Source organism: Salvia splendens, chromosome 19 (genome assembly GCF_004379255.2).
Source record: "Salvia splendens isolate huo1 chromosome 19, SspV2, whole genome shotgun sequence".
Lineage (NCBI taxonomy): Eukaryota > Viridiplantae > Streptophyta > Magnoliopsida > Lamiales > Lamiaceae > Salvia > Salvia splendens.
In genome coordinates, this window is record NC_056050.1 from 3,747,683 (window position 1) to 3,770,927 (window position 23,245).

Here is a 23,245-nt window from a genome sequence, read left to right on the forward strand (position 1 = left end):
TGTTTTCTATAATTTCAAATGCACTAGGTACCTTTCTTTACAATTCAAATGCACTTATAATTCAATAATAAAAATAGGAACGCTATTTAAATAAGTTAATCATCGTATATCAATACCAAATATTAGCTACAAACCCAGCTCTCTAATTCCCATTTCTTTATTTAATTAAAAATGCACTCGGCCAATTTAACTTTATTTCATTGAGTAGCTATTAAAATTTTATGTAAGATTTTTTTAGTATTTTGTTTTACAATCATAATATACAAATGCCACTTTTACATACCTGTTAAAAAATATTAAGTAACACACTCAAGAACTAACTAATAATAGACATATTATAAGTAATACTCCCATTCAATAGCATTTGTATAATTATTAATTAATTTTCTAGGGCATACTCATTTTTCACAAGCTATAAAAAACAGCGTGCAAATTTTTTATTTTGCAATATTTCTTTTATTCAAATGTATATACGATAAAATTCTATTAACTTTATCAATTAAAACATTTATATATTTTGATCATGATATAATAAATTAGAAAGTCCCACTTTATTAGAGAAAAATATTTATTAAATTAAAAAAAGTTAATTTTAAGGAACAAACTTGTACGAAAAGTATTTTATGTTTTTAATGGAGGAAGGGGGGATTACAATTAAAATTTTTATTCTTCACCTATTCAAAGCTCATCATTTATTTTAGAAGATATACAAATAATTTATTAGGGAGGTGTTCGTAAGATTGTATTCCGGGATTAAATATGTAATGTGTTTAATTCATGATATTCAATCTCACAACTTAATTTAAATGAAATAATTAGTTATAACTAACTTCCTTCAACTAAAATAATTTTACAATTCAATTCTAAATTATATCTTAATATTATTTTTTTAATAGATATGTAAAATTGGTATTGGTCGTAAAGCATAATACTAAAAAAGTTTTCCAAAAATTTTAATAACTACTCAATGAAATAAAGTTAAATTGGCCGACTGCATTTTTAATTAACTAAAGAAATGAGTAAAAAAAGAGTGAACAAAAGAATTAGGAGTATGTTTATTATATTCTTCCGTCCCACAATTTCTCTCTCTTACCCCTACGCTGCGTTTCATTTGTAATTGTCTGCCATTTAAACCACAACATCCTCTGCTGTGATTTTGAACACAACAGGGAATCCTCCCCTCTTCTAACCCTTTTGCCGAGTTAATTATTTGTGCTATAATTCCTTCGGGGCTTAACCTAACATATTGTTGGTTTCTGGGGATTACAAGAGATAACAAAACCGGGCGTAATACAACCCAAAAGAAAGGAAAAGAAGGAACTGAACTTTAGAAATTACAACGTAGAATCGAAACTACTAAACCAGTATGATTAGCCGAGTCGAGGAGGCCTCTTCCCGCAAGACGAGATACGCCCCGGTAGTGCTCTTCGGTTTGGCGTATCGTCCCCAAAGGTAAAACGGCTACGTCTCTATTGATGCAGCACCGCAATCAGTAGAGCTCCGGCGAACGGGATGAAGGAGAGGGCAGAGCTTCGACAGAAAACAATGCAGAGAGAGGGAGAGAGCTTATGATGCAGAATGCTTGTATGTGTGTCCTAATGCAGTGGTATGGCTAGCCTATTTATAGGCCAAGCCACCATGCAGGGTCAACCAGCCATTGAAGGCTCATCATGGCAATTCGTAACCGACGTCGGTTACATGCGTGTGGCTGGAGTGTGCCTCCAAGTCCAAGTCCAAGTCCAAGTCCAAGTCCAAGATCAAGATCGGGATCGGGCGGGCGGCGGCGGCGGCGCGCGCGTGTGGGCTCTTTCACCCATCTTGGTCCACTATAATTATTAAGTAACATAAAGTCACTTAATTTATACACATTAAAAGATGTGTTAATCCTCCAATGTGGGATAATTAACACTAGTTAATTATTCCCTAAGCTCCAACTCCAAGCTTTAATTAAAAGCTAATTATGCCCAACTTTAATCCACTATTTCTCACTCACCGGAAATCGGATTTGAGAAAGTGAATATACTACATTTATCCACGTAAAATGTAGATCGACGCTATGTCATTTAATTTCACAAAATTAAATGTCTCGTCACATTTATTATTTGGTCAAAATCCATTGACCGGGCATATTTAATCCATGATTTTTACACATATTAAAAGATAAATCCATATCTCTTTTTTGCCGATATGCCAACATCTAATCCCAAAAAGTCAACACCATTCGAGACCACTCCTAATTAATTTTGGAGCTAAGAGCATCTCCAGTGGCGGACGTCCGGTCGGACATCCGGTCGGACGTCGCGACGGGCGACCCGGACGTCCGCCATTGTGGCGTTTGGGGTCAGATACGGACGTCCCGTGAGGACTTCGGGTGTCCTCGGACGTCCCTGCGACGGGCGGGCGGACGTCCGCCACTGTGGCAAGGGTCGGACGTCCCGCTCGGACGTCCGAAATTTTTTTATTTTTTTTAAACCCTATATATACGGCTCGTTGAACTTCATTTCATTTGCACCACTTGTTGTTAACAAGTTTCTCTCTTCTTTTACTACAAATTTCATTTCTACTTTTAATGGAGAACGATAGGAACTCCCCGGCCACGAGCGAGTCGCAGACTCCGGCGTTTCCCATCGACCTGGAGGGAAACGCCAGCGGAAATGCGACAACAGTACCGGGAATGGGACAGATGGGTGGGATGGGTGGGATGATGTCCCCTTATATGTACAATTGGATGGGACAGATGGGCGGTATGGGTGGTATGATGCCCAGGGCAGCCGGGATGGGGGGGCATGACCCCAAATATGATGATGCCGGGGATGGGGATGGGGGGCATGACCCCAAATATGATGGGACAGATGGGTGGGATGATGCCGGGGATGATGGCGGGGATGATGCCGGGGATGATGCATGTGGGAGGGGGTGGCAGGGGCCCTGAACCACTAGCGGACGATGTCTATCGGCCGGTTGTGGATATGCAGTCTACTGATACCCCTTCCACTTATGTTCCGGATACTCAGTTCACCGGCATAGACACTTTCTCTTTTGAGGAGTTGGGGATATCTCTAGTCAGGCAGACGCCAGATGATATGAGCGGGGGCAGGGGGAAGGGACGTGGCAAGGGCAAGGGGAAAGCCCCAGGGTCTTCCTCACGAACGGTGGCAGAGGAGGAGAATGAGGAGACGGGAAAGAGGACGATCTGGAGCCAGTGGGAAAACGTCGCGCTTGCGAAGGCTTGGATTGCAATTGTCGAGGATCCCTATGTCGGTGCCAACCAGCATATTGACAGACTATGGCATCGGATCGCTGAAGCCTACCACACACACAAACCGGCTAGTGCGAAGCGTCGCCTTCCCGAACAGTGCCGGAAACAGTGGGAGCGGTTGAGGCCTAAGCTTAGTCGATTTGCTGGCCTCTACCAAAACAACCTCCGCCAGGCAAGCAGCGGTATGTCCGAGGAGGATGTCCGGAACCGTGCCTTTGCTCAGTACCCTGACAGAGCCTTGAAATTCAAACAATTCGACCAGTGGGAGGCCTTTCTCGTGGTGAAGGATTCCCCAAAGTTTTGTGGGGGAGTCGAATCGGGCTGGGCGAAGCGGACGAAGATCAACGCTTCCGGTGAATACAGCAGCAGTGCTGGTTCGCACGAGCTCCCGGAAGCCGATGAAGTGTCCCCGCTACAGCAATCAGACTCTCGCCGTCGTCGTCGCCCGGTTGGGCAAAAGGCTGCGCAACGGAGGGCTAGGGGAACCAGCAGCGGTAGCGGGTCGTTCGAGGTTGAATCGGAGGCCCCTGCTCCCCAAGAAGATATCGACCGCCTCGCCCGCGCGCAGTTAACGACAAGCTTGGTCCGGACCATGCATAGGTGGCATAGCACGACCGATCCGCTGTACAAGAGGATGCTGAAGGATGTCATCGATGGATGTCGGCGCGATTTGGGGATGCCCCCCATTGGAGATGATGGCGCCGAGCTTAGCGGAGGGGACGACGGGGGCGGCACGGGTGACGGGGGCGGCACGGGCGACGAGGACAGCGCGGAGTGAGCCGGGCCCATTGGATTATGTATTTTTCTTTTTTTGAATGACTATGTATTTTGCTTTTTTTCTAACTATGTTTTTTTTATGTTTTATGAATATGTATTTTTGCCCGTATTTTGCTTTCCCGTATTCCGTGTCAAAATTATATTTCCGTTTTTACGTAATTAAATTATTGTGATTTTTTTTATTGCGGGATGTCCTAGTGGGAAGGGCGGACATAGGAGGGGATGTCCTAGTGACGTGGTAGTTGGATGGGAAGTCCTAGTGACGTGGCAGGAGGTGTTTTTGGGATGTCCTAGTGGATGTCCTAGTGGGATGTCCGCCCACTGAAGATGCTCTAATATTCAGAGTGACCTAATCAGTCAAATCAATAAACTATCAAAGAAATCATCATCCCCTCCATAATGCAACATTCCTTCTCATGTTCTCCTAGCATTAAGACAATCTCACAACACGTGCAAACCACACCATCGCACATGTTGTGATTGTGTAGCAAAATGAGGTTGAGTTTTGATATCTACACACTGCTCGGAACATAAATTAATTGAAAAAAATCTATCGTCTTAGTTGCTATTCTGGATTGTCGGAGTGGATGTGAAATTTTTGAATAACCTAAAGACTTTAATACTATTTGCAAATTTGGATTCATTTATAAAAAAATACAAATTTTGGGATTAACTCTGTAATTAACTAATATTAGCAGGTGTCAATGAAAAAAATGTAATTCCATCAAGGTCAGGTCGATTTTATGAATAAATAAGAAAAAGAGAAAATAGTAAATCGGAATTCAGTGGTGGCGCCGCTACCTTCGCCGACGCAGCGCGCGGTGAAATTGAGTAGACAAATGAGTATGTTGGAACCAAAGAGGCTGAATAAAGCAGTGGTTTCTGAATCCCTTATCCCTCACCCTTCTCCAGCTAGCCTCCAGCCCACCCGTCTTGCCCTCCATGTATCTCCTTCTCTCACTGCAATCATTCTCCTCATACATTTACATTTGTTGTTGTTGTTGTTGCAGGCCAATGGCGACGCCTCATCTTGCTCTGTTTATATCGCTTCCGGCTCCCACATTTACAAACTCCGGGTTAATTCATCAACTCTCTATCTAATTTTGTGTTTCCCCCAAAAATTAGAGACCAAACGCTTATTTTCTCGTGCCCTAAATATTATCTACACCACTGACTTCCTTTTTTTTCATTAATTAAATAAAAAATGGATATGTTTATGTGAATATGTTATGAAGGCTTGCATATGGTAATATAATTGGAATGAGTTTGTGGTGTTTGCATATCTTTCATGTATGGTAGATTGCATTGGAGGATTCAGTTGTTGGTCAAGGAAAGCAGAATCTCCTAATCCCGGAACGAACTGAGGTACTTCTTGTGAGGGATCAATGAGAAAATGTGTTATAGTAATAAAAAATTTTGATTGAGCTGATTAAAAGTGATGTTGCTCAAGGTATTGGAGTCATTCGTGGTGGATCGATGTCCTCATAGGTCAGAAATCCAGAGTATTGCGCTTGCTGAAACGGAAAGTGAGGACTTTTTTTCCTCTATGCTTACTTGTGTTGTTTTTTATTTGGTTCTTGTAACACTTTTCTCCCTTTTCAGTTCTAGTTACTGTTTTAAAACTTGTGCTAAACATAACAATTTCTCTTTACATTCAAAAGAAACTTTACATGCATGTTTGGAATGCCTAATTGCCAATTACTCTATGATTTATGCATAACATAAACTCTTTTAAAATATTGAATACTGTCTGAAAAACATGAAACCTACAATTCATAGTATGTACTACCTCCAACTTGATTTCTACCGATAATTTGAGCGGACTATAGTTTGGCGTACGTTTCTTTGCTCATAAGTCATACTTAATTGATGTATACAAGGTGCAATTCCTGGAAATAGTTTTTGGAGGCAATGCTGCATCTGTAGGTTTTGTTAGTGACTTAGTGTAATGTTTCCATGCTTTCAGATAAGGGCTGCTCACTCTTGGGAAGTGTAGACTCTCATGGTGACCTTATTGTTTCTCAACTGGATGCTTGCAATACAGGTCACAATCCATAATACTTTTTCTAAAGTAACTTTTTTTCCACCATTGTTTACTGGTTCTGTATATAATTTTTTATGTGAACACGGTATAATGCACTGTTTTCCTTCTCTTATGTACTCTTGTTGATTATAGTAGAGAAACCTGGTCAATATGAAATTATGGTAAAGCTGAGGTATAACCGAGTCGAGCCCGGCCAAGTAGTGATAAGCACGAGCTTGAGCTTTATTTATTAACAATTAACAGCCATGAATGAGCCTTAATGAGCTTAAATGGGCTCTCTAAACTTAAACATGAATCATTTAAAATATATAAATTACAAATTCTAAGAAATTATTCTCCCTCAATCCCATCAAAACACAAACGATTTCCTTTATCGTCCATCCAATAAAACATGAACAATTTCAATTCTTTTTCGTACACTACCTACCACAAATTGCTATAATAATGCCATTACTATCACGATTTGTGTACAGTTACTTTACATAAAAATACCCTTAAAGTGGAACCCCTTTCTTCACTATTAATCACAATACATATGATACCCTTTCTCTATTCACTATTCACAATACAAACAACTCTAGATTCCTTAAAAACTGTACCCCATTTGTATGTTTATGCTTTCATCATGTGACGGAGGGAGCAATATTCTACTGACATAAGTCACTTTATGTTAAAAATAAAGTTAATTAGGCATTTATTACAATTATTACTAATTATAGGGAAAAAGAATAAGCTTTACCAGTTTAATAATTTTATATTTTCAAGTTAGTTTACATATCGAGATTTTTCATATGCTAACAAATCGAGTAGTTTCATGCCCAAGCTCAACGCATCAACAGCAATAAAGTTGATAGTCAATAGTAGTTTCAAGAGCTCATCATTTCCTGATCATACTGTATAATTCCTTTTGAAGCACAGAGTTGTAATAATTTAAATTCCCTTGAACTTTTCTCAACGGAGGGCTGCTAAGCCTATTAGTTACTTCATGTTTTAACTAAGATATGCTAAAATTCCACTTAACTGAAATCGATATTTTTCCACTGCCAGGTAAAGTTAGGGGCATAATATTGCATCCAGGAAATTTTCAGCTGGGACTTACTAATATAGACATATTGGTCCAGATATAGACGGGTCTACATATTCAGTATCTCCCCGAGATTGTGGTGTTGGAGAAGGAAGTTGGGCAGGCCTTTGCTTTAATCCAAGTCAATTGTCTATGGTAATAATTTCTTCAATCGTATCGCTATCAAGTTCTCAGTATAGTTATATCTGCACTTGGCCTCTTGCTGATATTGAAGCTTTTCTTCCTTCAGAAAGGTGTACTTTTGTGTGTCTCAACCATTCAAATTCTTTTCTCAACTGATGTCTTGGTTAAAATGAGATATTGCTTGTTAGTAGAGTATTGATTTCTTGACACCTGTAACCTTAAAGTACACTTGTCCTGTAAGTACTAATTTACCACTAAAGGTAAAAATACATGCTGTAGACATGAGAATCTAAGGCCATTTGGGTGCACCCCATACTGGCAGGTTCAAAATTGATAAACAAGTATCGTGCTGGTGCTGATAAACCTAAATGATTCCTTTTGAGCATATAGATTTTCAGAGTTGGGTGGCACATTTATATTTCCAGGTCTTTGTTAGGCTTGTTATATGTAGAACAATAAAACATAGACATTTGCGGAGATTCGGAGAAGTATATACACATAGTAGAGAGAAATAGTAGGTAGATATAAGTATTTTTCATTACTTTCATAAAGCACATATTTATAGTACAAGTGATGAAGCCAGACTAGGTCTCATAACCGATGTGGGATACTTAAATTCTATAACATTATGCATCTTGCTGCAAATAAAACAGCATAAATTGGTCTGCTTATTCTTTTTTCTCCCCCTCCCCTTTCTTTTGGACAGTCACTGTTGGGGTTCAGTGCTTTTTATGATATTTTCAGAGTGCTTGTCTTTGAACTTACTAGGAATATTGTTGTATAATCTTCTTTGGACTGTCTAATTAACTTTACCTATATTGTTTCAGGCAGCTACTGCCCGCAGCTTTTGCAAGAGCATTGATGTTTATGATCACGATATTCACCTTCGCACTTTACGTACGTGAGTAACTCATTTCCATTTTTATTTTTCATTTATTTTGTTGCTCCCCTTATCTTTTCAGAATTTATAGTATTTTAGTGAAATGGTGTCCCTATAAATATTGATAGGTAATCAAGAAATAAACAATATTCTGGATGTTATGCTATATTGCAATTTACTGTAAAGAATCCTATCTAAAATTTCAAACTGTAATCGTGCAGCAGAAAAAAACTGCATAGTTGTTACCTTCTACAAAGTTTGTACCAATGTCGAGGAAATCGAAAGAAAACTTCATGGAGGTGTCATTTTTTGACTTTCGAGGTGGAACTATTCTTAAAATAGCAAATGTGTTTCAAGATCCAGATTTTTTCCAGAATTTGGATCAACTGTGGTCATTCTTTAGCTATGATTATCAAAGATTAGAAAGGATTTAAACATATTAGAGCAACATCATTACACTTTAGGTCCATTGTTTTTCTAGATTTTGCTACATTCATCTGCTTTTGCCGCTGAATTTTCTGTTAACATTTCAGGTATGAAATTAAATATTTGTTTTATTTGTCACTTATATAATAGTCATGTTGCAGATTGGGGTTCCCAACCTCACTAATTTTCATGGACAGTTTTAAGGAGAGTGGAGGTTCAATGTTAGCCACCACAGAAGGTTCCCAGGTACTTATTTTAAGGTTTTCCATGTAGAACGGGTTTAACTAGCTATGAAATGAATGAAGTTCCTGTTATCCTATGATGACATATTGTTTCAATCTTATTTGAACTGCTGCAGCTAAGTGTATGGGATTTACGAGTGAAAGAAAATGGGGGCTGTGTGCAAAGAATCATGGGATCTGTTGGAAACATGTTATATACAGTCAGTATATCTTCATCTGGTAATATCGCTGTTGGTGGTGAAGACCGCACTGTGACTGTCTATGATCCACGCAGGTTAGAACTTTGAAGGCTTCTATTTTTACGCACACTTGTACCATAAAGTGCATTTGGAAGGCTTATGTAGTTACCCTAAGATAGAAAACTTATTCCTCATCATTTCTGATGAGGAATGAATTTTAATACTACAAGCTTTTGAGAGACATTATGGATTATGATAGAACTAATTTTGCCAAACTCTGTATTATTGCAGATGGTGTGCAACATCTAGATGGCTGAACTGTTCAAAATATGAGGTAAGTTGTGATGCAATTATTCATAGTCAAATCGGCAGAGTAGTTATGTACCCAGAGTATCGGTAACCTGGCCAAGATCGCCAGATTTTTTAATCTCTCGAATCCATCTTTTGTAAAAACAATTATCATGTGCTTCTTCGGTGGCATGGTGTGGAGCAGAAAGATTTGTATCATGTGATTGAATGTGTAGCACTTACTTTGCTCAAATACTCAGCTTGGATTCTTCTTTAACATTACTTGTTGTCTGCAGATAACCGGACTTTGTTTTTCTTCTGTTGATCCGAATTATCTATATGTACAAGGAGTTGATTATGAGGTAAATGCCTTCGCCAAATTTTTTTAGCAATGTGTGTGCTCTTGTTTGTTTTCAGTTATTAAATTACATTAAAATTTCTTGCCACTCCAATTATTTTTCAATAACTTAAGTCTTAATATTTGCAGATTATGTGTGGACAATGGAGAGAAAGTGAGAAGGCATTTTCATTTAGAGGGGACTCAAACTGGCTTGGATTTAGCAAGGTTCATTTCTATCTTCATCAAATAAGGCATACAATTTTGTTGAGTAATATCAAATGGCAAGTATGGTTATTTGCACTTCTTGTAAATTTGTAATACATATTTCATTGTCACCCCGTGCAGTGTTCCGATAGGGATATTTTGGCTGGATGGTGCGACTCGGGGAGCATATTTGTTGCTGATGCGTCTGAGAAGAACGTTGAAATGCATGTCTGAGCGCAGCTGGAAAATTATCAGCCTGAATCGCGAATCATGTATCGTCGTCTGAGTTAAGAGTAGTGTCGGCCATGGAAGAGTGGGGGAAGTTTGTCATAGTTTTGTGACTTTTACCTAACACAAACGTTTAAGGATTCTGATGAGTCAAGATCACCCAAATGTCTGAATTTAAAGACATTTTTGTATTTCTGAATGTCTAGTTAGTAGTATTTGGATTCCCTAATCAAGATTCCCGCTTCCCATAAAACGATATTTGTCGTGTGAAACACTCCCTCCTTCGCAAGTTAATCGAAATGTTTTTTTGTTGTAAGGTTTAAATAAATGGTACTTCGGAGATTAAGTGATGAGAAAATAAAAAATAATCTGGAACATTGTCATATTTCGAATATTATAAAGAATAAATGTCAAAATTGGTCCTAAACATATAGTTAAAATACGAAGTTGGTCCAAAACATTCACTTTTTTGAAAATCGGGTCCATAACAAACAAAATCATTTTCGATTCGGTCCTTTTTTTACGGTTCCGTCAATTTCATGATCAACCATGAATTAGTGATTTTTTTACTAGATTAGCCGATTTTAATTACCGTAGCTAATTTATAATTTTTTTTATTTCTGAAATAACAAAAATGCAAAATAAAAATCCAAAAATTGGTAAGTATAAAAGTTCAAGAATTGTAAAATGTTGGGGACGATTGGTTTCTGGTTTTGGAATAGGAATAGGAAGAAAGATATTTTATTACAATTTAAAATCAGAAAAACAATTTATTTAGTAAAATAATTAGAAAAAATCGCTAATTCACGGTTGACCGTCAGAAATTGACGGAACCATAAAATAAGGACCGGATCGACAACGATTTTGTTTGTTATGGATCTGATTTTCAAAAATTAAATATTTTGGACCAATTTCATATTTTGGTAATATGTTTAGGACCAATTTTGACCTTTATTCTATTCTAAATTGACCATGTGAATATTGTCATCCACAATTCTTATACTTAGATTTTTAAAAAATATAGTTTAAATTTTAATTTTGATAATAAAATGCTACTCCATTTAGTTAGTAGTAAGATATTTTCCATTTAGTTAATAAGTTGAAGATTCGAATCCTACAAAAGAAAAGGAAAACGAAGAACATCACATTAAGAAAAGAGAATAAAAACATAGTAGTATTATTTGATAATTACTTTAGTCAATTTATGAAGTGGAGTTTTAGATGTTTCAATCCATGACCGAATCAAAGAATTCGTTAGTTGTTTTGCTAGATTGACCAGTTCGGATGAGTTCATAAAATAATGAAATAAACATTTCCAAAAAGTAAATTAACAAATTTGTAGAGTGTAAAACGTCATTGTTTTCTTTTGACAATGAATAATTTTGAAAATGACATATTTCCTTTTTGTATAGTTAATTAAAAATATTCGAAACTTATTTGATAATTAACTCATCGTAACATATATCATAGCCTCAAATTATGATAGCGGTTAAGAACATCCACATCCATGTTCTTTGGAAAGAGTATGGAAGTGGGCTCGGACCTACTTTTACTCTCTATTCTTCCGCAAGAGCACAACACCCACATCCATGCTCTTCCGCAAGAGCATACTCAAAGGTCTCACCATTCTATTATTTAATTTAAATACTTCAATTACTAAAAACATTTTCACAATATTAAAATGCATTAAAAATACCCGAAATACTATTACAAATTACTAAAAATTTAAAAATTACATAATTAAAATTTTAAAAATTAAAAGTTATATAATTAAAATCCTAAAAATTAAAAATTACATAATTAAAATCCTAAAAATTGAAGTTGAGAGAGTTGTTTTGTGTAATGTGATTTTTTGTGTTGAAATGGAGGTATTTATAGATGAAAGTGTGAATTTTGGGATAAAAATAATGAAAAAATAAATTAAAAATATGGAAAAAATGATATATTTTATTGGGAAGTGTGAAAATATTTTTTTTTATTAAATCTGAATTTTTCATATTTTACCAAATTAAAAATAAATAAATAAATAAATGATAAACCAACGGCCAATTAGAGCATGCCACGTCGCAACTCGTGCTCTTGCCGTTGACCTGCTCTTGCTAGAGCACCGATGTGCATGCTCTCCTTATGCAATGGAAGTTCATTCCATTGCAAAGGCAGCATTGAATGTTACACAACAAGTTCAATAGTGCTTATCTATTTTTACATATTTTAATATTCAAATACTAAAACAAGTGATATAGTATATGAATTGACTATATTATGAACACGAGAAACAAGTTCAATAGTGCTTATAAATTATATTTTTGAATTGGCAATACTAGTGATGTATATGAATTGACTAAAACAAATTAATCAAACGAGTTGCAATGTTTTATTTTAACAAAAAAAAATACTAAATGAGAAAGAATGTGTTCACACTAGATACAGGAAGTGCATTCTCTATCGAAAGTGCTTATCTATTTTTACATATTTTAATATTTAAATATAATTATATACTAGTATTACATTTTAACTAATACTCTTTTTGAATTGGCAATGCAAGTGATATATATGAATTGACTAAAACAAATTAATTAAACGAGTTGCAGTGTTCTATTTTAACGTGAATATGTGAAGTCCACGGAGGACTCGAACCTGAGACCTTTGGCCTCAGACATTAACTTCTCTACCGCGACCAACTCACGCACACCAAGTACAATCTATTTCTACATGCTAATAGGAGTATATAAAGGGGAATAAATAATGCAACACTTCTGCTTTTTGTTATCTATTCTTTATAAAAGGGAATAAATAATGCAACACTTCTGCTTTTTGTTATTTATTCTGTAGTTTCAAGGTATATATATTTTGTGTTCACACCAAAAACAAGAAAATTCTTACACCCAATGGGAAATTACAATGCTAATCTCCCCCATATGTGTGGGAAAGTGCTAAACACACACGTTTATGAGAATTCTGAAGCGATTTATTTGTAAGCACTACTCTCATTTAATCTATATTATTTGTCATCACTTGTTTTAATTTATTTTAGTTTGATTTAAATACTATAAAAATAATTATACACTTAATTAATTTTACAAATTAAAAAATCAAAAGTTGATTAGTTATTTTAAAATTTTATTGTTAATTCACATAAAATGAATATCAATAATATAGTTATATTTGAGGTAATAGAATAAAAATATTTATATAACATAAAATAAATAATGCTAACATAGACTAAACGTGAGCAAAGCTCATAAATGATACTCACTTAAGATGCGTAGCTTGATTTTATTGTCCTTTTTTATGTGGTGTTGGGATTGCTCTCGTCTTTTGGTTTCGTCATTGTTTCCCTTCTTTCTTGGTTTTTAATATTCTTTTAAAATTCGTTTTAGTTGAATTGAACTTTGTACTTTATTGCTCACTATTTTTCAATATTTTCAGAGCCTTTTATCTAATAAAAAAATTACTAGTAGGAGTATAACATTTAGTATAGGTTATTAATGATAATATTGACAAAAGTTGATTAAAGCAAACAGGTTATCTGACCAATTTTATCCATTTTGTTCATCAATTATGAGAAATGCATTTGTAGCCAAGATAAATTTGCTTGTGATTTTAATGATTTTCTTGTTGAATCATTAATGAAAGTTTTCTCTTCTTAGAAAAAAGTGATCTTGTTTTACTTCTCCTTTCAAGACACTCAAGTAGCAAAACTTTATAATATACTCTAAAAAAGTGTCGATTTCAATATCTCACCTCTAGATAATTTTTCGTTCAAAATAAATAATTCTTGTGGATTAAAAGATTGGACCAAGTAAACGTAATTGTTTATGGGTGAGACCCAGTTCTTAGGCTTTTGGTTGGTCACGTTTCATGATCAAATATTAATTGTGGTCCAGGAAATTTTATTTAACAAATGCCAATTAAATATTATTTCTAGGCCACATAGTTAGTTGCCAAGAATTTGTGGATAATGTTTGTTTATTATATGATGTTTCCATATTAACATCTAACCTACCCCACACCCCTTCAGCCCTACCCCACACCCCTTCAGCCTCACCATTGTTATAAATATAAAATTTTGAGGGCCCATTAAGATAAAGAAAAAACTACTACTACAACAGCATTTAAAGAAAAGGTATCATTGGGAAAATTACATAATTTATATTCTTCATTTGTATAGATTGAGGAAATGAAAGGCCTACCAGTTCATAGCATGATAGTGCGACCGCCACAAATATTTCAATTTTTTATTATTTTTTATTATTTTAAATGGATTAAATCTAGTTTATCCTAGAGGCAATTTTAAAACCAGCCATTTTCTATAATAGAAATAAAAATAAGCCATAATTTTAATTATACTATAAATAATTAGTTAATTTTAATTAAATACCCTTCGATATACAATTAATCCAAATTTGCAAAGTTAATACGATGTACTCTCTGTCGTACTGAAAATGACCAACTTTTCTTTTTGATTTGTCATAATCAGGATGAGTCATTATTAAAAATAAAAATATATTTATCTCTATTTTATTCCCTACTCTTATTTTGTTTTACTCTCTCCACTTTAGATCCATGCCACTCAAGGAAAATATCATCTTCATTAGAACGAAGGGATAACAAAGAATGAAAGAATCGTGAATCAGAAATATACTGTTACATGACTTCGCGCGAGATTAAAGAATTACTCCTTATGTAAAAGTCTTACTATTAGAATTTGGGAAATATAATGCTTACTTTGGTGCAATTACAATATTAAACTAATACACCAAAAAGTTATGAGTTTACTTTACTACACGAGTCATGAGTTTGCATAAAAAAGTCATTGATTAGTAAAAAAGTTATTGTTTACAAAATCAAATCAAATCAAATTGGATCAAATCGTTATCAAGTTCGAATCTGGTCTGGTCTGATTGGCCTCAGTGTGACTTGCATGTAGCTTTATTAGAGTGCATCCAAATGCGCCTTAAATTTGTAAATAGAATAAAAAATAAATCAATGTCAAGTCTCAAATTTGTTAACGATGAATCCCAGTTTAGGAGGTAATAATCACTTTCTGTTTTCTTTCATCCAAGAAGTCATGGATTGTGTTACTATGATAAGAAGCACAATTTAGATGGTAAAAAGTTTCTTTCTCCGTTCAAGAAATAACTAGATTCTGAGTACTATTTCCGTCCCACAATAAGAGTCACATTTTATCATTTTGGTTCATCCAACAATAAGAGTCATATTTCACTTTTATCAAGTAGGACCCATATTCTACAAACCACTTCACTTACATTTTATTATAAAACTAATATAAAAAAGTGGGTATCATATTCCACTAACTTTCCAATCCACTATTTTTCATATTTCTTAAAATCCGTGCCCACACTAAATGTGACTTCTATTGTAGGACGGGGATAGTAATAAAGAAGGAATACTTCATCCGTCCATGAAAAATAGACCACATTTGTCATATTTATTTATCCACAAAAAATAGACCAAATTTGAAAAAATGACCTCACATTTGCTACCTAACACAATTAAACACTACAAATAATATGAACCTCATATTTCACTAGTATTACTTTTCTCTTACTTTTTTTCCTTCTCTCTTACTTTATCAATTCCACGTTAAAATCCGTGTCATTTAGAATGTGGTCTATTTTTCGTGGACGGAGGGAGTATAATTAATCATACTCCGTCTGTCCCAAGTTACTTGAGTCGTATTCTATTTTGGGTTGTCCCAAGTTACTTGAGTCATTTATCTTTTTTGGCTAAAAAACAAAATATCTAATCATACTTACTTTATTTTTATTTTTTTTACTTTATCCTCTCTCATCTCTCTTACTTTATTCTTTTTTTAACTTTATTTTACTTTATTTAACTCATTAAACACAATTTTCTTAAATCTCGTGTCGAAAAGAAACGCCTCAAGTAATGTAGGACGAAACATGTCAAAAAAACTATTGTCAAATTTGTCAATAATTTAAGTATATTTCCAATTAGAAAGGGTAAGCGAAATTCAACGCGTGCGGAGAAAAGATGATATCATTCCATGTCTTTGCATACGACAATAATGACGCTTAGTTATGTGTATCAACGTACTATTAATTGATGGCATCTTTACCTCTCGATATAATAATAATAATAATAATCCATCCGTCCCATAAAAATATACATTTTGGATTATATACGAGTTTTAATGCACAATTGAAAAGGTAGAAGAGATAGAAAGAAAAAATAATTAAAATATTGTCAGTGGAGAATGAGTCTCACCTCAATAGAGAGAAGTGAATTTTCAAATTGAAAAGTGCATATTCTTGTGAGACGGGCTAAAAAAGAAATAATGTATATTTTTGTGGACGGATGGAGTAATTAATTAACGGTAGCTACACCTTCGATTATTAAATCATTTGGGCCAACCTAATATAAACTCCTTTGACCATATTAACGCGATAAATGAACATTATTTTATTGTGGAGAGTTCCACGCCACCAAGAATTAATGTATTTATATATTTAAATAAACAAAATCACCAAGTTCGTGTCTCTAAAAGGACAGTAAAAATATTTTTTATTTTTAAAAGGGGTTGTAACGTGAAATAATTAGTGATTTTCAAGAATAGAATTAGTAATTAATTAGAGTGTTTGTTTTTTAGTAGGACTTCGTCAGTGCCAGTGGGAATAAGCCCACACGTTATGCTCCAACTAAAATCCACCTCATCCTTGCTCCACGTATGCACCTCTCTCAATAATTCCAATTAGAACGTTTTTCAATTAATGTTTTGACAAAAATAAAATAAAAATTCGACCTTTAAATAATTTAGTGTTTTCTCAACTGAACAGAACGAAAACATCGAATTTCAGTGAATATACATAGTATATAACACATTAACAATAATGGCCTATTATATTAGTTGTACAAAGAGTTTTTAAAAAAATGAAAAATCAGGAAAACCTAATTCCAATTAACAAATCTAATAAAGTTGTCGATTTTTCAAACAAATCAGATATCTCCCTCGCGTCCGGAAAGAAATATGCACTTTGAGTTCGGCATAAGTGTTAATGCAAAATTAGTAAAATAAGATAGAGATAAAGAGAAAAAGTAATTTAAGCATTGTTAGGGGAGAATGAGTCTCACTCATTAGAGAGAGAAAAATTTTCAAAATTAGAAAATGCATATTTTTGTGGGACGTACTAAAGGGGAAAGAATGCATATTCTTGTGGAACGGATGGAGTATCTGACACCGATAAATGCATTTCGAATATTGTTTTTGTTTTCAAATGAACATTTAATTTTTTTAATCACCACATCTAGTTAAATCTTTTTAGATAATAGTTGTTCTCCCAAATCAAATAATTTTATACATTCTATAATATAGTCGTATTTTTTTGTAGATCATGCGGTCTAATGACTCTAATTAAATGATTCGTTGGGATCTTTTCGTTTTGTCAACTATGTTGTCGAGTCATGATGATATGAAATGCAAAATATTAATATGATAAACATTAATCGTGCTTATGTGTAGTGTAGTGACAATGCAGAATATTTTTATTATTGTCTTATATATGTTCCAACTGTTTAGCCATTGTTTATGGAGTATTAGGATTAGGATAGTGATATGTGTAATGACGTTGGATTTGTTTTTTTCTTTAATTTAATGAGAAAGCTTTTTCGTATTAAAATATATTGTATTAGACTAAAGTCCCAAAATGGTCCCTAACATTTGGTGTTTTTTTTATTTTGGTTCAAAACATTATCTTTTGAATTATTCGGTCCCTCACATTTGAAATCGGACCACATTTAGTCCTAAATTGACGGAATGGTTAAAATTTGACGGAATATAACAGTCAACGCTATTTTAATCAATTTTGACCAGATTAATATTTATAAAAATTCGATTTTTTTTCTTTTTCTAATAAATGCAAATTTGGGGTGGTTGGTATTCAGCTTCGCCTTGGGGTCGCCGGTGGTGAGCCGACAGCTCTTCAATTCCATATTCCTGCACAAAGACGACGGTGCCTGCCCGGCCAAAGATTTCTACACCTACGACTCATTCAAGCCACTAGATGCTTCCCAAGATTCGGCCGCACAGGCAGCCTCTCCATGCGGAGGCGCGAGGTGGCCGTATTTCTAGCTCAGATCTCCCACGAGACCACCGGCGGGTGAGCCACTGCCCCCGAAGGCCCCTACTCTTGGGGGCTCTGCTTCAAGGAGGATGAAAGGTCTCAGGATGCGTAGGTGTCGTTCAAGCAAGGATTTATCCTACTGGTCAGGATAGAGATCCTAAGACTAAGTTTATCAGCAACCAACTAACTCAACCCAACCAGCCACCTTTTCAATATTTAATTCATTTCTATCTCTTCCACATCATCTTCCACATCATCAATATCCATCCAACCCAACCACCCACATTTTCATGGTTTATCAATGACCACCCAACCACACTATATATATTTATTTTTATATTATTTTTTAATAATATTATTAATATATGAAATACTTATTATTGTAAATTTATAGAAAAACGTAATAAATGACAAACTAAAAATTATAAAAACAATACAGTTTGTTGAGCGGTTTTCTCAATGTCATCATTAGACTGGCCACTCGTAGCTCGATCATGTGCTTTTTTGTATGCACCAACCCACTTTGTGACATTTGTGTTGAGTCGTTTGTAGCGTTGTCTCAATGACTCCGAACTTCTTTGTTGGCCCATTCCCGGATTTTCTTTTCTTGTTTCCTCATATTGATCAAGAACATTTTGCCATAGATGGGCATTAGTTTGGTTGGTGCCAACAACTGCATCCCTACTCACGAAACACCAAGCAGACATTAATGCCATATCTTCTTGCTCACTCCAATCATGTGGAGTGTTTGAAGCACTCAAGTTGGTTGGTGATATGTTTTGGCTTGAATGTTGGTTTTGAAATGAACTTTGGAATTGATCAGAATTTGGAAAATCATCAAAACTAGGAATATAATCTTGAGAATGATTAAAATTTTGGGAAGGGTTGTAGTTTTGGGACGGATAGAAATTTGGGGAATTGGAGAATATATTATTCTCATCATCCTCCATAGTTAGCAACAAAGTAAACTAAAAAATATGAAATTTTATCAAACAAGAAGGATTATAGGAGGAGAAAAGATGATATTTTTTTTATGCAAAACTATACCAAATGTGGTCTCTATTTATAGAGGAAGAAAAATTATGAATTTTGATATATTTTTTATAATTTTATAATATTTTATATTAAAGATATATTAATTTAAAAAAATATATATATCAACCAATGAGATTGTGCCATTTGGCACAATCTCATTGGATGATGGAATTGAGACCAGGCGGTTGGTGTTTGGGTGTTGGGCGACCGCGGTTGGCATCTGGGAGGGAGATTGATTTCAATTTAATTTTTTTTTTTAATGTGGGGTGAGGTGGAGGTCGACCAACCCCACCCGATAAACATAGTCTAACTAAGCCTAGACCCTGGTTTCAAAGATTCCTCAACCCACTCCTACTGATCAGTATAGTGGTGGTAAGGGTCGAATCCCACAGAGATGGTGCGTTAAAACTATTGTGGTGATATTCTGGATGGTTTGGTTAGCTACCTCGCTCGGGTTGAGTCTCTACCTAGGCAAGAACTTAAAGGTAATCTCCTACCGACTAGAATGGGGAAAGAAGTGTAGAGGTGCAGCTGTGTACGTGGAAAGGGGGAGACATTTTTGTAACAGAAAATATTTAGAAGGTACGGGTTTCTATTTTGGACTAGACAGAATATTCAGAGGGTAGTGGTGGTTATGGTGACTAGGCTGACAGATCTGTAGGGTACAAACTAAAGGTGAAGGACAAAAGGCAAAAACATCTAAAAAGCAAAAGTGGTCCCCAACTATTGACATGGACATCATCTTCTTTAACAAACATATCCAACATTCAGATAATAATTCCAGATTCAACACGGAAACACAGATTATTAACTCGCGAACACAGATCCACAAATAAGAACACCAAATCTGAAATCAAAACACAGAAACTGCAACTCCGCATACTGGTCAACAGGAAAACGAAACGAACTCAAACTAGACTTCACATGCAGCGATTCACTCACGATCAAACAGTTCCACGTTTAACTAAAGGAATTGTGACGGAAACAAGGACCAATAATTTCACGCTGAAAACAACCAGAAACACTAGATCTAAGCTAACTAGGCGGAATAGGAAGGAAAAGAAATCAACACAAATAACGAACGGAAATCAACTTCATAGCATAAACACGTTCGAATCTTCAACAAGTACTTCAAAAGCAGGAAATATCTAAAAGCAACAAAGATCCAACGTAAAGAAAGCAAGTAAATTAAACTACGAAAGCGAATAAAAGTGTTTTGCCACTCCGGGCAATGGAATCTCTAACTACGGTCTTGCTGGCTAGAACGGACGATTTGGAACTCCAGGAACATCTAGATTCTTCAAGTGACCATGGCAGTGGCGAGGAACGAGATTCAGGACTGGGCTGAAGGACTGAACTCCGAGAGAATTCTACCTAAGAGTGATGATGATGAATCTCTTCTCTCTCCAAGTGGCTTCCTTTTATAGGGAGGCTTACCCTTGATTTTTAGGGTAAGACCTTGCGGTGAGATGACTTCTTTGCCCTTAATTGTGATTGATCAGTCCCAGCTATCCTCCATCTCCATCTCGAGCCATTTTTGCATGTATACTGGTCAGTACGTGATCGTCCTGACGCCCTTTTTACTTGAAGTATCTGAAACTCTGCCTACTGGCTAGAACGCTTACCCTGCACGCTTAAGCAACTAATTTTGCAGATATAATTCAATTATGCACATCATACTGACCTGTAACCTAGGCCTAGAATACGACTTATCAGAGGAGGTGTCTTCACAGTTCATTTACTGCGACCCGGCCAACACCCAGTGGCCTTGCGCTCCCGGCAAGTCTTACCAAGGACGAGGCCCGATCCAGCTATCGTGGAACTACAACTATGGACCTGCCGGAAGAGCCTTGGGATTCCCAGAGATAGTCTCCAACAACTCAGTGATCTCCTGGAAAACTGCCCTCTGGTTTTGGATGACGGAGCAGAAGCCGAAGCCCTCGTGCCACAACGTCATGGTCGGACGCTACGTCCCCTCTGAGCTGGATCTGGCGGCCAACCGCACAGCCGGTTTTGGGCTAGTGACCAACATCATCAACGGATGGATCGAGTGTGGGGTCCCGACCAGTGCCTCCGTCTTGGACCGGATTGGATACTTCCAACGATATGCTGCCATCTTCAATGTCACAACCGGACCTAACCTGGATTGCCAATATAAAATTTGCATTTATTTCAAAATGAAAAAAAAAATCGAATTTTTACAAATATTAATCTGGTCAAAATTGATTAAAATAGCGTTGACTGTCACATTCCGTCAAATTTTAACCATTCCGTCAATTTAGGACTAAATGTGGTCTGATTTCAAATGTGAGAGACCGAATAATTCAAAAGATAATGTTTTGGACCAAAATAAAAAAACACCAAATGTTAGGGACCATTTTGAGACTTTAGTCATTGTTATTATATGTGAAACATTTCAGATATTATTAGCATTAACTACTGATCATATTCTTATAGTCAAATACAAAATATATTTGTCTCTATCTTTGTCTACTAAGATTATTATTAGGACCAACTATGAATACAATATAAATAAATTTTGCTAAGTAGGTGGACGACGTGGGGAATATCCACTACTAACCAAATGATACTTGGTTTGCAAAAAAAAACTTCATCTATTGACAATTTAAAATAGTGCATAACTAATGTCGAACATCTAGTAAAATATACTCCATCCGTCCCTTATATTTTGTCATATTTTTTCATTTCCGTCCGTCCCACAAAATTTGTCACATTCACTTTTTATTTTTTGTAGTAGATCTTATATTTCACTAACTCATTCTAACTCATATTTTATCATAAAACTAATATATAAAAATAGGATCTACTATCCACTAACTTTTTCAACTTAATTTTTATTATATTTCTTAAAATCCGTGTTCAGGCGTAATAATATTTAAGAGTACTTTATTGAGAATAATAATCATTGAACCTTTGTTGGTAATCTTACCCAACATAAATCATAGCGTGAATCTTTTCGGTTCACGTGTCATTTGCCAATCCGAAAAATTAGACGACTTTTCTTAGATGTTGCAATCGTTAGTCCAATAGGTTGTCCGCAATCAAGAGCGGACCCTCTTGAAGAGCTAAAGGGCAAATGTTCATTTATTATTTCGTTCTTTATTTTTTAAAATTTTTTAATTTCTTTCTATATGACCGTCTTAAACGTACAAAGTTCATTTTTACTATAGTATACTATATCCGTCTTTAAAAAATAGAAATTTTTGAAACGGTACGGATTTTAATACACAAGTGATAAAATAAGATAGAAGTATTGGTAAAGTAAAAGAGGGGGAGAGACAAATGAGTAAAGCAAGAAAGATGAAGAGAAAAAAATAGTGGAAATAGAGTTAGTGGATCGTAGGATTCACTTTCTAAAATAAATGATTTAGAAATTTTTATTTTTAAGAGATAGCTTAAAATAGAAATTGTTTTTACTTTCAAGAGACGAAAATAGGATATTTTTTCTTCTTTAAAATTGAATATTTGGCTACACCTCTATCCACAATATAAATTTAAATTTCAGTTAGGAACTCAAATTCATCACTCTTAAGTCTTAAGTCTTAAGTAACACTTACTATTATTAATCTTATAAAATTAATTACTCGAAGCTCTAGGATTCCGCGGGCCCACCGCTCATGCTTTTCTCATATTGTCAATCCATTGCCTTTTGCAGCTGCATGCATATTTTAAAAAAATTAGTAACTTTTAGTAAATGAATATAATTCTATTACTCAAATAATCATATGGGTTGATCTTCTAAGCACTATTTGTGGAAATATCTATAATCCAAGGACCAAAGTGTGAAAAAGGCAAATAAAAATAAGCCGTGTCATTTTTGCCGTGGAAGAAAATATTGGTTCCGCCCAATCACATCCATTTGGGGTTTCAATTATTGTCATTTTAAACCATTATTCCCTCAGTCAGCGAATAAGAGTTTCATTCATTTTTTGCACGAGTTTTAACAAATATTAAGAAAAATGGGCGGAGGAAAGTTAGTGAAATATGAGCTTCACTTGTATATATTAGTT

The 23,245-nt window shown here is 35.2% G+C and overlaps 1 protein-coding gene and 1 pseudogene across 2 annotated transcripts; both read left to right on the plus strand.

Moving 5' to 3' along the window:
* The first annotated feature begins 4,716 nt into the window (after positions 1-4,716).
* LOC121779907 lies at positions 4,717-10,398 on the plus strand. Of its 2 annotated transcripts, XM_042177370.1 has the most exons (13): positions 4,722-4,980; positions 5,047-5,112; positions 5,336-5,401; positions 5,487-5,562; positions 6,003-6,080; positions 7,202-7,299; positions 8,115-8,188; positions 8,755-8,839; positions 8,952-9,109; positions 9,306-9,348; positions 9,599-9,664; positions 9,790-9,867; positions 9,988-10,398. In XM_042177370.1, the coding sequence occupies exons 1-13, from the start codon at positions 4,876-4,878 to the stop codon at positions 10,078-10,080; spliced, it is 1,086 nt and encodes a 361-aa protein (XP_042033304.1). In that variant the 5' UTR covers positions 4,722-4,875; the 3' UTR covers positions 10,081-10,398. The 2 variants fall into 2 exon arrangements, with proteins under 2 accessions (XP_042033303.1, XP_042033304.1); XM_042177369.1 differs by having other exon boundaries at positions 4,717-5,112.
* A 4,665-nt stretch (positions 10,399-15,063) lies between these two features.
* Positions 15,064-21,657, plus strand: LOC121778863 (annotated as a pseudogene).
* Positions 21,658-23,245: the final 1,588 nt, after the last annotated feature.

Coding starts and splice junctions, on each gene's coding strand:
- LOC121779907 (XM_042177369.1), top strand. CDS start 4,876: ATGAGTATGTTGGAACCAAAGAGGCTGAATAAAGCAGTGGTTTCTGAA. Junction 7,300..8,114: donor ATCCAAGTCAATTGTCTATG/GTAATAATTTCT, acceptor ATATTGTTTCAG/GCAGCTACTGCCCGCAGCTT. Junction 8,840..8,951: donor CCACCACAGAAGGTTCCCAG/GTACTTATTTTA, acceptor GAACTGCTGCAG/CTAAGTGTATGGGATTTACG.